The sequence below is a fragment of the Pipistrellus hanaki genome (genome assembly GCF_964339955.1).
Source record: "Pipistrellus hanaki genome assembly, chromosome: X".
Taxonomy (NCBI): domain Eukaryota; kingdom Metazoa; phylum Chordata; class Mammalia; order Chiroptera; family Vespertilionidae; genus Pipistrellus; species Pipistrellus hanaki.
In genome coordinates, this window is record NC_140524.1 from 7,960,800 (window position 1) to 7,977,114 (window position 16,315).

General features: G+C 43.1%; 1 protein-coding gene across 7 annotated transcripts in view; it reads right to left on the reverse strand.

Moving 5' to 3' along the window:
* FAM120C (family with sequence similarity 120 member C) overlaps nucleotides 1-16,315 on the reverse strand; it is a 65,545-nt gene that overhangs the window by 27,339 nt on the left and 21,891 nt on the right. For 6 of the 7 annotated variants that reach the window (XR_014793784.1, XR_014793785.1, XR_014793786.1 and 3 more), the window contains exons 5-10: nucleotides 6,483-6,585; nucleotides 5,860-5,936; nucleotides 5,154-5,425; nucleotides 4,126-4,399; nucleotides 2,816-2,987; nucleotides 1,213-1,462 (exon numbers count right to left, since the gene is read on the reverse strand). Coding sequence is in view for 4 of the 7 variants with exons in the window: in XM_084871026.1 (XP_084727152.1) it covers nucleotides 1,213-1,462; nucleotides 2,816-2,987; nucleotides 4,126-4,399; nucleotides 5,154-5,425; nucleotides 5,860-5,936; nucleotides 6,483-6,585 (1,148 nt within the window). In the remaining 3 variants the exon portion in view is untranslated. Of the gene's footprint in view, nucleotides 1-1,212; nucleotides 1,463-2,815; nucleotides 2,988-4,125; nucleotides 4,400-5,153; nucleotides 5,426-5,859; nucleotides 5,937-6,482; nucleotides 6,586-16,315 lie in introns of those variants that run through there. The other variant, XM_084871028.1, reaches the window with a different exon arrangement.

Below are 16,315 nucleotides of genomic sequence, written 5' to 3' on the forward strand. Positions count from 1 at the left end.
CCAATCTTAATCTCAAGGTAGTTAGAGAATAAATATATATTAAGTCTCTCATGTTATAGGGCCCCCTGCATGTACTATCTAAATCCTCAAACAGCTCTGCAGAGAATTATTATAACCATTTATAATGAGGTAATGGATGATTTTATTTTTTAAATATTTTTAAAATTGATTTGAGAGAGAGAAAGGGAGAGGGAAAGGGAAAGAGAGAGAGAGAGAGATTGGCTGCCTCCTGCATGCCCCCTAATGCGGATCAAGCCCATAACCTGGGCATGGGCCCTGACAGGGAATCAAGCTGTGAGCTCCTGGTTCATGAGTTGATGCTCAACCACTGAGCCATACCAGCTGGGCAGAAATGGGTGATTTTAGTAGGTTAAGGTGACTTATCTAAGCTGCAAAGTATCAGAGCCAGAATTCAAACTGAGGTTGCGGGCACATCCCCAGTAGGGGGTGTGCAGGAGGCAGCTGGTCGATGTTTCTCTCTCATCGATGTTTCTAGCTCTCTATCCCTCTCCCTTCCTCTCTGTAAAAAAAATCAATAAAGTTTTTTTTTTTTTTTTTTAAAGAGAGGTCATGCCTGGCTGTTGCAGCTCAATGGTTGAGCAAGGAACTATGAACTAGGACGTCAGTTCCTGGTCAGGGCACACGTGCAGGTTGAAGGCTCAATCCCCAGTAAGGGGCATGCAGGAGGCAGCCGATCGATGATCCTAACAACATTGATGTTTCTATCTCTCTCCCTTCCTCTCTAAAATCAGTAAGAATATATTTTTTAAAAAGATAGGTGAGCCGAAACCGGTTTGGCTCAGTGGTAGAGCGTCGGTCTGCGGACTGAAAGGTCCCAGGTTCGATTCCGGTCAAGGGCATGCACATTGGTTGCGGGCACATCCCCGGTTGGGGTTGTGCAGGAGGCAGCTGGTTGATGTTTCTCTCTCAACGTTTCTAGCTCTCTATCTCTCTCCCCCTTCCTCTCTGTAAAAGATCAATAAAGTATATTTTAAAAATAAAAATAAAAAGATAGGTGATGCGTAGATTGATGATGACAGAGATCATAAGCCAAGGAGACGATCAAAGCAATCAATTTGTGTTTCTGAAGTCTAAGCTAAATATAAAACAAAAACCTGCCCACCCCAAACACACATAAACACACCTGATTAAAGGAAATATCCGAAAAGTAAGAGAGAAATGAGCAGGCTGCCTCCCGGTGCCACAGCTTACCGGAGCACACAGCACATGAGCAGCAGGTGGGTGGGCACGTTGGCTGGATTGAGCATGCTGGGGGTATCTGACTTCATGCAGGCCAGGAAGGCCCTCATCCTCCTGTTCTTGTCCTCAACGGCTTTGCCCAGCCAGAGCCTCTTGAGGTTTGGGCAGGTCCATTCCCGAAATGTCAGTGCAGACACCAGTTCGGGGGTTTGAGGTGACTTCCCTTTGTAGGCAGACCACTCCTTAAGGATCACTGCAGGAACTGGAAAACAGACATTGAGGAAAACCAGGATGTAGAGACTTTCCGAGTATTTCTGCAGCTGGCCACAATGGACAAGATCGACCACATCTCAACACCTTTTTTACTTTTGTTGCTATAATATTTATTGGTAGCAGTAGTAAGCATTTACTATCTTCTTGATATGTGTTAAGTACTTTGCATATAAAAGTAAATCTCATTTGCTCTTCAGAAAAATTGTGAGAGAGATTATGCCTACATTATTACAAAATGTAGGGCTCATTTTGCAGATGGAGAAATCAAGGCTCGCCTGGCCAGTGTGGTTCAGTGGTTGTTAACCTAGGAACCAGGTCACAGTTTGACTCCCAGTCAGGGCACATGCCTGGGTTTTGGGCTCAATCCCCAGTGTGGGGCATGCAGGAGGCAGCCAATCGATATTTATCTCTCATCATTGATGTTTCTATCTCTCTATTCCTTTCCTTTCTCCTCTGAAAACAAAACACACACACACACACACACACACATTTCAATGGCTCCAATTATCTACAGCAGTGATCGGCAAACTCATTAGTCAACAGAGTGGCAAACCGCAGCTCGAGAGCCGCAGTTTGCCGACCACTAATCTATAGGATCAAGTTCCAAAACAAAAACCTCACTGAAGAGGAGATTGTGTCCGATACACCTCTGCATTCCCAAGGCCCAGCATGGTTTATATAAGTAATAGTTGCTCTGAATGCTTAATGGTTAAACAATTGGGACTCAGCCCTACCCGATTTGGCTCAGTAAATAGAGGGACGGTCTGCAAACTGAAGGGTCCCAGGTTCGATTCTAGTCAAGGGCACATGCTCGGGTTGCAAGCTCGATCCCCAATAGGGGGCGTGCAGGAGGCAGCCAATCAATGATTCTCTCTTACCATTGATGTTTCTCTTTCTCTCTCTCTCCCACTCTGCCTTCCTCTCAAAAATCAATAAAAATATAATTTTAAAAAAAGAATTGGAGCATAAGTTAATGAATTCCCCATACCAATGAGTATCCTGGTGAATTATACATTTTCTTAAAAAATGTTCCATAGCTGAGACCAGTTTGGCTCAATGGATAGAGCGTCGGCTTGGGGACTGAAGGGTCCCGGGTTCGATTCCAGTCAAGGGCATGTACCTTGGTTGTGGGCATATCCCCAGGAGTGGGTGTGCAAGAGGCAGCTGATCGATGACTCTCTCTCATCGATGTTTCTAGCTCTCTATCTCTCTCCCTTCTTCTCTGTACAAAATCAATAAAATAAAAATAAAAATGTTCCACAGCCAAAAGTATGTGTTTGCAGATACATTTTTGCTCTGCGTCAAGCTTTGGGAAATCTGTCAAAGCCAGAACTGCGCTTACGTTCCACAGGCAGCCGACGCCGTATGGCCAGGCGCTCCAGTTTCCGCTGTGTCTCTGCCAGGCTGAAAAGCACCCCATATACATACTGACGAGCTGACCGGAACAGAAGAGCAGCTGGCGGCAGCTCCATGTTACACTCATCCTCAATGCATACAGGGATCTTGATCTCACCCTAATAAGAATATAAGCCAGAGAGAAGGAGGAAATTAGTTACCTCAAGGTTTGGGATTGAGCCGAGAAGAACCAGTAAGGAGCTGTATGTAGCCTAGCCACTAAAGTTTCCACTTGTACTTAAGATAGTTTCAGACTAAAAAGAAGCCATAGCCCAGCTGATGTGGCTCAGTGGTTGAGTGTTGACTTATGAACCCGGAGATCAAGGTTCAATTCCCGGTCAGGGCATATGCCCGGATTGCAGGTTCCATCCCCCGTGTAGGCACGCAGGAGGCAGCCTATCAATAATTCTCTCATCATTGATGTCTCTCTCTCTTCCTCTCCCTTGCTCTCCGAAATAAAAAGATTTAAAAAATTTTTTTTAAAAGAACGCAAGATGGTTCTTAAAAAAATAATAAAAGCCAAAACTGGTTTGGCTCGGTGGATAGAGCATCGGTCTACAGACTGAAGGGTCTCACGTTCGATTCCGGTCAAGGGCATGTACATTGGTTTCGGGCACGTCCCCGGTAGGGGGTATGCAGGAAGTGGCTGGTTTATGTTTCTCTCTCATGATGTTTCTAGCTCTCTGTCCCTCTCCCTTCCTCTCTGTAAAAAAATCAATAAAAAATAAAAATCAATAAAAATAAAAAATAAATAAAATTTATGTTTAAAAAATAAAATAAAAAGCAGCAATAAGTCCAGCTGACCACAGCCAGCTTCAAAGCTCTGCTCTGTTTTTAAAGTCTTTGCTATAACTGATTAGCCAACTAAACGGGAAAAGTTCATCTTACACCTTTTGCTGGGGCGTGGATTTGGATGGTAAGATGATGGAGGGGAACAGCTCTGCGGAAGTAAGAAAGGCAAAACACAAGGGCATAAAGCCTCTTCTTCTAGAGTCCTCCCCTGGACCAGAATCTGCCACGTTTCTTCTTGGAAATCTCAGTTACACTTCTTGGGCCTCATTTACTGCAGTCCCATCTCCTTCTGGTCTCACCTCACCTAAGACCCATAATACAATGAGAAGCCCCAGGACACTCGGTCTCCTTTTATCTCCCTTCAGATACCATCAATCAGCATTTTCTCCGGTGACCTACAGGTCGAGGAAGTGTGAAGTGCACTCTGAAGAGCAAGGAGGGGAGGAGGCACTGAGGCGCGCTCACCTTGGTGAGGACGTGGTAGATATACGGGTACATGAGACCTCTTCGGTGTCTGTGTTCGGCCACCCGCAAGACTTCTGGGGCGACTGGCGGCAACGGCGGAATGGTGATGTCCATGTGGTTCCTCGTAGACATAGAGAGCAGAGACGGGATGTGGGGCTCGCCATTTCCCAGGGCAGAATCAGAAACTCCAGAGTCAATAGGCTGCACCCACGGACCTCTGCTACAATTGGGGTCCTCCCATCTGGACTGCCGATGAAATGATTCTGTGACGTGACTAAAAGATCGAGAGAGACAATGTAGAGAGAGAAAGGAAGTTGATAAGGATATTCCAGCTCAAGTGTCTACTCTGATCTCAAGGAACCTGACAAACCCTTGGGGAGTTTGGACACTGGGTTAGCAGTGGGCTGTTTCCACTCAGTGGCCATCACCACCCTCCTGGCTTCTTCCATCTGACACAAACCAACGTGACCGGAAGCGGTGGGAACCATTCCGAATCCTTCCCACCACGTAAGAGATCACATTTAGAGTCTGCGCATGTTCTAAGAAAATAATTGCAATTGAAACCTCAGGGCAGCCCCGTTTCCCAGGGATAATCTGCTCAGAGAACAATCTAAGAACAAATGAACTAATGCAAAATGCCGATATTTTAATCATCAACATCCTGTCTGAGTCACTAACAATATAACAGCCTACACAACTGTTCCAATACCTCCACTCTAAAAATTCTTCTCATTTTTTTAACATTCAGTCCGCTCCCCTCACTGATTGAGAAATGGCTAGCCACAACTAGCTGCTGTGCTGCCTTTTACCTCCATGGCTTGAGTGTCTGAAAATTACCACCCGTCTAGGGTCAAAACGAGCATGAAGTGGCCAAGCAGAGAGAGAGTTTTCATACTTTGCTTAGGAAGCAAAGAGCCACAGAGAGAAGCCAGGAGCATGCGCTTCCCCACGCCCCAGCCCAGGTTAGCAGCAAAAGAACAGAGATGCTTCGGAAGTCTGTTTCCTTGGGTGCCTATACAGATACTTACTCAGAGCTGACTCCGTTTGGCTCATCACCAGAGGAGGAAGAGTGGGAAGAGTCTGGTCCCAGAGGAGGTGAGGCTTTGGAAGTCAGGTAATTGGGAAACTGTGATGAGTCATAAGAGATACCCCAAGTGGCAAGGGGGTTGTCCTCCAGCAGGGGATTCTCAGAAAAAGCATGGGATTCCCCCAAAGCATGGGGGGAGAAGAGAAGAGAGGAGTTGGGTCCCAATGGGAATGGTGGTGGATATTTCATTTTCTGGGGCACATGGTGAGAGAACTGAAGGATAAAACAGACAGAGAAGCTCTTTAACATTTTACCATGCTCCAAGATGGCTCCCTCAAAAGCTGTGACATAGCAGATGATGGCTGTAGCAAGGGTTATTGGGATACAAAGAACCTACTGAGAGAAACAAGAAATAATTCTAACGGTGATGTCCGGATAGAATTCTCCAGAGGCAGGCAATGAACCAAACCATGGTCTAGAACGCTCTCCACCATTAGCACATCTACCTTCGCCAGGCCCTAGTGGTTACTGATCTGGATGTCTTCTTGACATAGTCTGCTGGCCTCCAGCTGAGAATGTGACATAGGTATATGCCAGTCTTAACACACTGATTACACTGAGACAACCTAACTCAGGCTATGAAACTCAGGAAGCCACCAGAGTCTAGTGCTAAAATAACGGTCTGAGGCCCCTTAAAGGATACTTACCATTGGCCTCCCAGGAGAAATACCACTCATGTGACTTCGTGGAATGGGAGGATTTCCCAGGCGATTGTTACGAAACCCTGAAGCCAAGAGAAAGGGCGACATTTTAGGCAATCGTCATAATTCTACCACGTTACATTCTGCTAACCCCACATCACCTGAAAAATTATTATTAATTATAAATAAGTCACATCTTACTGAGCAGCTATTATGCACCATGTCAGGAATCTTACATAAATTATTGCATCGGATAACCACCTTATCTAATAGGTATCGTGAGCCACCTTTCTTGCCAAGATTGCACAGTTAGTAAGCAGCAGAGGTGGAATTCGAACTCAGGTCTGACACCACTGAGAGGGCTGTCTTATGTGTACTAGGCCACAATGGAAGGTAGCACCAGAAGAAGCCCAAGCTCAGAGAATGGCATAGGACGCCAACTAACGTTTTGGGCAATCGGGGCCTTGTCTCATGTCACCTCTCTTATTGCATGGAAATTCAAAGGAGAATGTCTAGCAAACAGGAGGATGCAATACAAACAAGGGATTCTCCTCTGGCCCGGAGTTTCTGAGGGGCCACCTCAGTCTCCTCTATGGACAGAGCAGTTCCGGGTCCGGTGGAAGCCTTACCTAGAAAGGAGGAGGAACTCACTGGCAGCGAAGAGATTTTGGTTGTGACTGAATAGTACTCAACTGCTTTCTTGAATCGCTCTATTTTATCTTCCGTCCTGGACTGGATGTCGCAACATCAGATGTTCAGAAGAAGAAACAACACAAGAGTGTCTTTTTCATGCAATTTGTCATTTGAGAGTCAAAACAGTAGCAGAAATCAAATATTTAAAGAAACCCAAGAGAGTAATTTTTCATGTTGCAGGAAAGATTAGATAAGGAGAAAGCATTATAGAACATCAAATCTGGGGAAAGTTTTTAAATGAAGTTTAAAAATAAATACAAGTTGACTTAGTAAATTTTGTATTCTTCTAAAATGGTCACATGATCATTAACAAAACACATAAGGATAGGGGCAAATTACACAGTACCACCACCGAAAGGTATTTTGGTGTGTTTTCTCCTTCTAGTATTTTTTCAAAGAAACTTTTTTCCCAGATCTTGGCTGGTAAATAATGTTGCTATGAACACAGGGTTCTTAGGAAATATTCCCAGAAGTGGGATTGCTGGGTCAAAAGGCAGCTCCATTTTTAATTTTTTGAGGAAACGCCACACTATTTTCAACAGTAGCTGCACCAGGGTTCCCTTTTCTCCACATTCTTGTCAACAGGTGTTGTTTGTGGATTTACTGATGATAGCCATTCCGGCAAGTGTGAGGTGATACCTCGTGGTAGTTTTAGTTCACATCTCTCTGATGATTAGTGATGCTGAGCCTTTTTCATATATGTATTGGCCATCTGTATGTCCTCTTTGGACAAAACAGAAGCAGAGGCATGGATATATGGAACACACTGACAGACGTCAGAGAGGAGGAGAATGGGGGGGACTGGATGAAATAAGGTGAAGAGATTAGCCAGAGAACATATATGAATATCCCATGGACACAGAGAAGTGTGGTGATGGCCAGAAGGAGGGGGGTGCGGCTGGGTGGAGGTAGGTAAGGGGAGGAATGGGGCACATCTGTGATAGTGGCAACAATAAATTAAAAATAAATAAAAATTGTTACTTCAAAATAAAATTTTTGTTGATGTATATAGCTATACTATTTTAATACCCATATTTTCCATAGTTAATACCTTACTCTGTATAATATTATATCCTGCTTTTATTGTATTTTAAGATAATTTTGAATGGCTGCATATTTTATCATAATAAATATATCATAAATTATGCACCTACTTCCCTAATACCTGACATTTAGGTTATTTCTCACATTTGGCTTTTATAAGTTACACAGCAGAGAACACATCATAGAAGATTTTCTGGATTTTAGATCATATACTTAGGACAATGTCCCCAAAGTGAAATTATTGGTTCAAAAGGTATGAACATTCAAACCAAAAGCAGCCCGGCCAGCGTGGCTCATGGCTGACCTATGAACCAGGAGGTCACGGTTCCATTCCTGGTCAGGGCACATGCCCGGGGGGTTGAAAGCTTGATCCTCAGTGTGGGATGTGCAGGAGGCAGCTGATCAATGATTCTCTCCCATCATTGCTATTTCTCTCTCTCTCCGTCTCCCTTCCTCTCCAAAATCAATAAAAATATTTTTAAAACACACAAAAGCACTTAAAACATACACTGAGTGGCCAGATTATTATGATCTCTGAACACATAATAATCTGGCCACTCAGTGAGTGAGTGAGTGAGTGAGTGAGTGTTTTAGAGGCCTGGTGCATGAATTTGTGCATGGGTGGGGTCTAGAGAGCCTGGCCAGGGGCAGGGGACATGGGCAGTTGGCCAGCCTGCTTGCTGGTCGAGGGGACAATTTGCATATTAGCCTTTTATTATATAGGATATACACTGAGTGGCCATATTATTATGCATTCAGAGATCATAATAATCTGGCCACTCAGTGTATATAAAACCACAATGTGACATCACTGTATATCCACAGAATGGCAAAAATTCGAGATTATAAATATCAGCACTGGTAAGGATATGGAGTAACTGGAATACCAGTAGATTGCTGGTAGGTGTATCTAGGTACAGCTTGGAAAACAGTTTGGGCAGTTTCTTATAAAACTAAACATTATTTACCGAGTAGTATAGTAATCCTTCTCCTAAGTAATTTACTAGATTTACTAGAGGAACCCCGCCTCCGCTATGGGCACAGCCATCTTGTGATGGCGTGATGGCATGAGGACCACCTAAGCTTTTATTAGTATAATACTTTTACTCCTCAATTTCAGAAGGCAAGTGGAAAGTAAATTCACCCTAGGGGAAATGAGTACATTTGTCCACCAAAAAGTATGAACAAACTAACAACAGTTTTATGCATAATAGCCCTAAACTAGAAATAACTCAAATGTATATTAACAGAAGAATGGATCAATTGTAGTATATTCATACAATGGGATACAATATAATGATAAAGAAGAGCAAAGAAGTGCTGATACATGTAATGCTATGGATAAATCTCAAAGACATACTGAGTGAAAGACAAACACAAAAGCATACATATAAGGCTCAAATAGAAGCAAAACTAATCTATGGCAATAGGAGTCAAATGGCTCTTTCCCTCTGTGGGGTTGGGACTGACCAAGGCGGGGCTTTTCCTTATCAAAATCCCCTTGAACATAATTTTATGGTCTTTATATTTCATCAAATGGAACATAAGATATTAAAGTCATTTCTAATTTCTCATTATAAATATTGCTCTGATAAGCACATTGTTAACAAGTTTCTTGCGTTATTTCATAAGGCAAATTCTTAGAAATAGGTTTACTAGGTCAAAGGACATGGTCATGTCCATAGACTCTTGACACATGATACTAAATCTCTTCCCAGAATAGTGTCACAAGTTATATTTTCATCATCAATACATGAGAGTGCCCAATTCGCCATGTAGCCCCAAGTGTCGAATATTTTCTTAAAAAAAACAAAAAACCATCTACTAACTATAACAACTTGTTTCTTATAGAAAAAATAATTTTTAATTTAAAAAAATAATGAAAAAGGAAAACTTAAAATATTCATAATCATATCTCTCAGAGTTGTAACTATTAACACCCCAGGATCTAGACAGCATTCCAGAGGTGTTTGAGTATGCACGCAAGCACACAAACACAGAAATCAAGATCTGCATGTCCGCCAGCCTCACTAGGAAACGAAATCACTCTGCTTACTAAAAAAACTGGACTTGAGAAGGCCTGTGTGGTTCGGTGGTTGACCATGAACCCATGAACCTAGAGGGTGCCAGTTCAACTCCGGGTCAGGGCACGTGCCCAGGTTGCAGGCTTGATCCCCAGTGTGGGGCGTGCAGGAGGCAGCTGATTGATGTTTCTTTCTCATTGATGTTTCTATCTCTCTCTCATTCTCCATTTCTCTCTATCTAAAAAAAAATTAAAAATTTTAAAATTGGACTCACTATAATTGTTTGAAAAAAGGGTCCCATGTCTAAAGAATGTTTTCAAATTATACCGACTTACAGAATATCTATATGGTTGAATAACGTTCCTTTGAGTCAAAATTTCATTTTTTAAATATATATTATTGATTTTTTTATAGACAGGAAGGGAGATGGATAGTTAGAAACATTGATGAGAGAGAAACATTGACCAGCTGCCTCCTACACACCCCCCACTGGGGATATGCCCGCAACCAAGGTACATACCCTTGACTGGAATCGAACCTGGAACCCTTTAGTCTACAGGCCGATGCTCTATCCACTGAGCCAAACCAGTTAGGGCTCAAATTTTCATTTTATGCATTATTTCATTAGTATATTTAATAATATACATAATAATTGAAAACAATCTCTTACAAGATAAAAGCTATCTTGTAAGATAGTGACCACTGTTAGCAGTTGGGTATATGTCCTGTCATAACTTTTGCTGCATGTACACCAAGTCTTTTTTCCACATAAATGAAGTCATATCATATGTTTTTAACCTGGTTTTTGTACTTAACAATAAGTCTTTTTTTTTTTTTTTTTTTTTTTTTTTTTTTTTTTTTTTTTTAGCTTAAACAACAGGCCTTTATTTTCTCACAGTTCTGGAGACTAGAAGTTCAATATCAAGGTGACAGCATGGTTGCTTCCTTTTAAAGCCTTTCTTCTTAGTTAACAATAAGTCTTATAAACTATTCATTGCCAGTGAGTATAGGTCTATGATGCAATCCCTTGAAATACAAATTATGCATACTTCTCACAATGCACCACTCTGTTCTGAGTCCTGACAAATATTTACTCTTCCTTCAAGGGGCCCGCACCAGTTGTATGAAACCTTTCCTCTCTAGGAAACTTTTATCCGGGTTTTTCTTTGTTGTGCTCATTTATTTGCTTCTGCCTCGCAGTTTAACCTCAGGTTCCATGAGAGCGAAGAGTGATTTATTCACATTTATGTCCTAGTATGTAGCATGGGACCTTGTCTATAAAGGTTTATTTAGTATCTGATGCATAATTGCATTTAATAAAGTTCTATCCTTTCCTTTTATAGGTCTATAAAGGAGATATTTCTGAAAATGCTACAGCAACAATGAAAAGTAGTGAAGTCTTTATGTTAAGATTTTTTACACAGAGATGACTACCATACCACATCAAAACACACATATAAAGGAGACAGAAAACATTGTAAGCAACTTAGGATGGAATTAGGAGCAAAGGGTCTGTTTTAGTTTTTTGCTCTTGTTTTTTAAATTAAAAAGGCATAAAAGTGTGGTGATTGCTGGAGGGAGGAGAGGGATATGAGGGGAAAAATGGGTGATGGAGGGAGACTGGACTTGGGGTGGTGAACACACAACAGAGTGTACAGTGATGTGTTGTGGAATTGTGCACCTGAAGTTGTGTACTTTTATTAACCAGTGTCACCCCAATTAAAAAAAAATTTATGACCTTGCCCAGGCGGCATGGCTCAGTGGTTGAGCATCAATCTATGAACCAGGAGGTCACAGTTCAATTCCTGGTTCAGGCCACATGCCCGGGTTGCAGGCTCAGTCCCCAGAAGGGGACGTGCAGGAGGCAGCCGATCAATGATTCTCTCTTATCACTGATATTTCTATTTTTCCATCCCTTTCCCTTGCTCTCTGAAATAAATAAATACACACCCACACACATGTATGTATGTATATATAAAATATCTATTTTTTGGCTCAGTGGTTGAGCATCAACCTACAAACCAGGAGGTCACGGTTAGATTCCTGGTCAGGGCACATGCCCAGGTTGCAAGCTTGATCTCCAGTCGGGGGCTTGCAGGAGGCAGCCTATCAATGATTCTCCCTCATTATTAATGTTTTTGTCTCTCCCTTTCTCTCTGAAATCAGAAAAAAAAATATTTTAAAAACAGAAAGTTAAATGTGAAGTAATAGATATAACAAAATGTTGTTAGCAAAACATATACCTCCTATATCAAACATTGATTTCATTCTTTATTCATATAGAGAAATCTATAGAGAGATTTCTGTCCTGGATAAGATGGACTGAGCATATTCCACCTTGTTCCCGCTAAATGTAGCTATAATAAGCAGGAGCAACTAGACTCTGAAAAGTGAAGCAGGAGGATTGGGGAGAAGACCAGAATTCAAAGTGCCACTGAACCAAGGATGAGTTTAGCATTTTTTCCCTCTGGCATCCCCCCGTGCGGATACAACACAGCCTGAAATCTGGAAGCATCCATTGATGTGGACAGAAAAAACTCCAGAAAAAAACCTAGTCTTGTTCTGGCTTAAATAGTGGGAAGGGGATCTCCAAAAACTCAAGGGAGTGTCTAGAAATGGCCCATTTTCCCTTCTTTTTTCTTTTGTCTGTTCTCCTGTGTGCCAGCCCAAAGCAAACTTGGGGTGGCAGAAGTGACAATAGGGGAACAGCAGAAATCTAAAACTGAATGACAGGAAGCTTCCTCTCCAATCAGAGAAGCAAAAGTCTGAAGAGGTGGAAGTGAGATTTTGATGCCTTCTCTCTTTCTCTCTCACACCCCCTCTCCCCCCTCCTGCTACTTGGCCCCAGACGGTGAACAAGATCGTTCCAATGAACGTTCCAATGAACCGTGACGAACTGAAGAGATTGCAGAGGGAGCAGCACACACATGGATTTGGACCTGCGTAGACTGAGACCTGAAGAGCTAAATCACAGCTCAAGTCCCAGAATGGCCACTGGGTGGCGCACATGCTACTGATCCAAATAGGTCTGCAAAGGCCTTGAAAATTGCAGCCATTGAAATCACAATCCACAAAAGCATGGTGAGAACTTGTGATCTGAACCTAAATGGGTTGATTGCCTCCAAAAACAAAAGTGTCAACAGGACTGAAACATATAAAATGCTGACCAAAGAAATCAAGGATGATCTAAATTAGGGGTGTCGAACTCAATCAGAGAAGGGGCCAAAATCTAAAATCCAGCCTAAATCGCGGGCCGAATGGTTTACTGAACAGTCATAAACTGACAATGTCATAAACTGACAGCGGAGTGCAGTGATGACAGCGTGGTGCGGGCCACATTGCAAGGCCTGGCGGGCTGGATTTGGCCCGCGGGCCTTGTGTTTGACACATGTGATCTAAATAAATGGAGACACACACTGAATTCATGGATTTGAAGAGTCACCAAATTCATCTATATATTTAAAGAAATTCCAATTAAAATCCCAGCAGGAGCCCTGGCCAGTGTTGCTCAGTTGGTTAGAGCATCATCCTGTAGACCAAAGGGTCGTGGGTTCGATCCCCGGTTGGGGAGCGTACGAAAGACAGGCGATCGGATGTCTCTCTCCCCACTTTCTCTCTCTCTAGGATCAAACAAAAACATATCCTCCTGTGAGAATTAAAAATAATAATAGAACATACAAAGTAATTTTGAAAAAGAATAAAATTGGAGGAATCACTGCCCAGTGTTAAGACTTATCGTAAAGCTACAGTATTCAAGACAGTGTGCTATCTGAAAAGGTACAGACACACAGGTCAAACGAACAGAAAATAGTCCAGAAACAGATGCACACAAATATGGACAAGTGATTTCTGACAAAGGCAATTCAAAGGAGAAAAAGACACCCTTTTCAGTGAAGTGTGTTGAAACACCTCACACTTTATACAAAAATGAACTCAAAACAAATTATTTATTCTAAATATAAAACTATATCTTTTTAAAATATATATTTTATTGATTTTTTACAGAGAGGAAGGGAAAGGAATAGAGAAACATCGATGAGAGAGAAACATCGACCAGCTGCCTCCTGCACACCCCCCACTGGGGATGTGCCCGCAACCAAGGTACATGCCCTTGACCGGAATCGAACCCGGGACCCCTCAGTCCGCAGGCTGATGCTCTATTCACTGAGCCAAACTGGTCAGGGCATGAAACTATATCATTATTAGAAGGAAACAGAATTTGTCCTGCCTGCAGTTTTGCAGAGTTCTTAGAGATGACAACAAAGCATGATCCATAAAAGATAAAAACTGGTAAGAATTTAAAACTTTTGTCTGCAAAAAGAAAGTAGAGACAGGGATCCATTCTTTGTGCTCAGATGAGGAGGAGCTAGACAAGGTCTTGAGCAAGCAATGCTGAAGAAATACTGCTTTACTGGGCCACGGGGTGAAAGGTGGGGAGTTAGGGAAAAGGGGTGCGGTGGGAGAAGATAAGAAAGAGCCCAAGCCCTAACCGGTGTGGCTCAGTGGATAGAGCATCGGACTGAGGACTCAAGGGTCCAGGTTCGATTCCGGTCAAGGGCATGTACCTTGGTTGCGGGCACATCCCCAGTGGGGGGTGTGCAGGAGGCAGCTGGTCGATGTTTCCCTCTTGTCGATGTTTCTAGCTCTCTATCCCTCTCCCTTCCTCTCTGTAAAAAAATCAATAAAATATATTTTTTACAAAATGAAAGAGCCCAAGTTTGGGCCAGACGGGTGAGGAAGAGTAAGTTGGGAGCAGGAGCAAAGAAAACTGAAGAAGAGGCAGCAGGAGAGGGGCCAGCCCTGTATGAGGGCATCCCCAGATCAGAACACTTCACCCAGGGGCAAATGAGGCACAGTCCTGGCATGCGGCTGGGCTTCAGGCCTGGATGAAGGAGAAAGGTCTAGACTGGATAAAGGAAGATGCCAGAGATCCTGGGCCTGCAGTAGTCCCAATGTTCAGAGACTAAACTACCAGCTGAACTTCAGGAGCTATATGGACTACCCCATCAGCACTGTCAGCTCCTTCAGACTCTGAGGGGTGCAGTGGCGTGGGCCTGCTCTCCCACCAGTGGCCACTCAGTGTCTCCCATGGCATTGTCGGAATTTGATGCATTTGTGATTGTGGCTGGATTTGACACCTCTGTGCTGGTAACAGACTATGTACCTAATGTCGGCCCAGATCTGGTGTGCCTGGAATACCAGCAGCGCTGGGATGGAGCCTTTGCCAAGTTCCTGAAGGGCCTGGCTTCCTGCAGGCTCCTTGCGCTATATGGGGAACCTCGATGGGGCTTATGAGGAAACTGACCTTCGCCACCCCAAGCCAAAAAGAATGCTGGCTTCATTCCAAAAGAGTGGCAAAACTTGTCTGGCTGGCGTGGCTCAGTGGCTGAGCTTCAGCTATGAACCAGGAGGTCATGGCTCGATTCCTGGTCAGGGCTCGATCCTCAGCGTGGGGCATGCGGGAGGCAGCTGGTCAATGGTTCTCTCTCATGACTGGTGTTTCTATCTCCCTCTCCCTTCCTCTCTGAAATCATTCAAAATATATATTTTTTAAAAGAGTGGCACAGCTCTAGCTGGCTTGGTTCAATGGATAGAGCGTCGGCCTGTAGACTGAAGGGTCCCAGGTTCAATTCTGGCCAAGGGCACATGCCTGGGATGTGGGCTGGATCCCCAGTAGGGGGCGTGCAGGAGGCAGCTAATCTCCCATCATTGATGTTTCTACCTCTCTCTCCCTCTCCCTTCCTCTCTGAAATCAATAAAATTTATAAAATAAAAGAGTGGCACAACTTTGGGAAACTGATAGAGAGGCTGTTCTACTGGCTGACAGTTTCTGAGACCTCCACCCTAACACAATCTATGCCTATCCTTTCTGGACCTACATGATAAATGCTCAATTAAAAAATGTTGGTTGGCGCCTTAATTACTTTTTGGTGTCTCTCTCTCCGTTACCTGCATTGTGTGACAGCAAGATCCACTCCAAGGCCCTGGTCAGCGATCACTATCCCATCACCCTATGCCAAGCACTGTGACACCTCCCCCAAATCACTCCGAGCCTGGGAAATGAGCTCCCCGACTCGTTTCACAACTGCTTTTCTCTCTAGAGAATTCTGCACTGTATGTCCCTTCTAAAAGCATGAATCCTTCAACCAGGCTCCTAGTGATAGGTGGGTTTCCTTTAAGCCCAAGGTTTAATGTTTTTGTGTGACTTTTCTTCTTTTTATTACATTAAATAAAAGTAGGCCCTGGCCAGGCGGGTCAGTTGGTTGGAACATTGTCCCAATACACCAAGGTTGCAGGTTTGATCCTCGGTCAGGGCACATACAAGAAGCAACCAGTGAATGCATCAACAAGTGGAACAACAAACTGATGTTTCCTTCTCTCTCTCTCTCTCTCAAAAAAAAGTCAATCGATAAAAAAAATTAAAAACCCACCAAAAGAAGAAAAAAAAAAGCTAGTAATGACTTTCTTTGAAGTGTCCATGTGAAAATAAAGAGCCATAGTTTTTAAAAAAAGGATGTAAAGACAAACCACAGACTGGGAAAAATATTTACAAACCAGATATCTGACAAGGGACTTGTATACAGAACATATAAAGAACTCTCAAAACTGAGCAGGAAATAAACAAACAACCCGATTAAAAAAAATGAGCAAAAGACTGCTAACAAACACACCATTCACCAAAGAGGACATATGGACAGCAA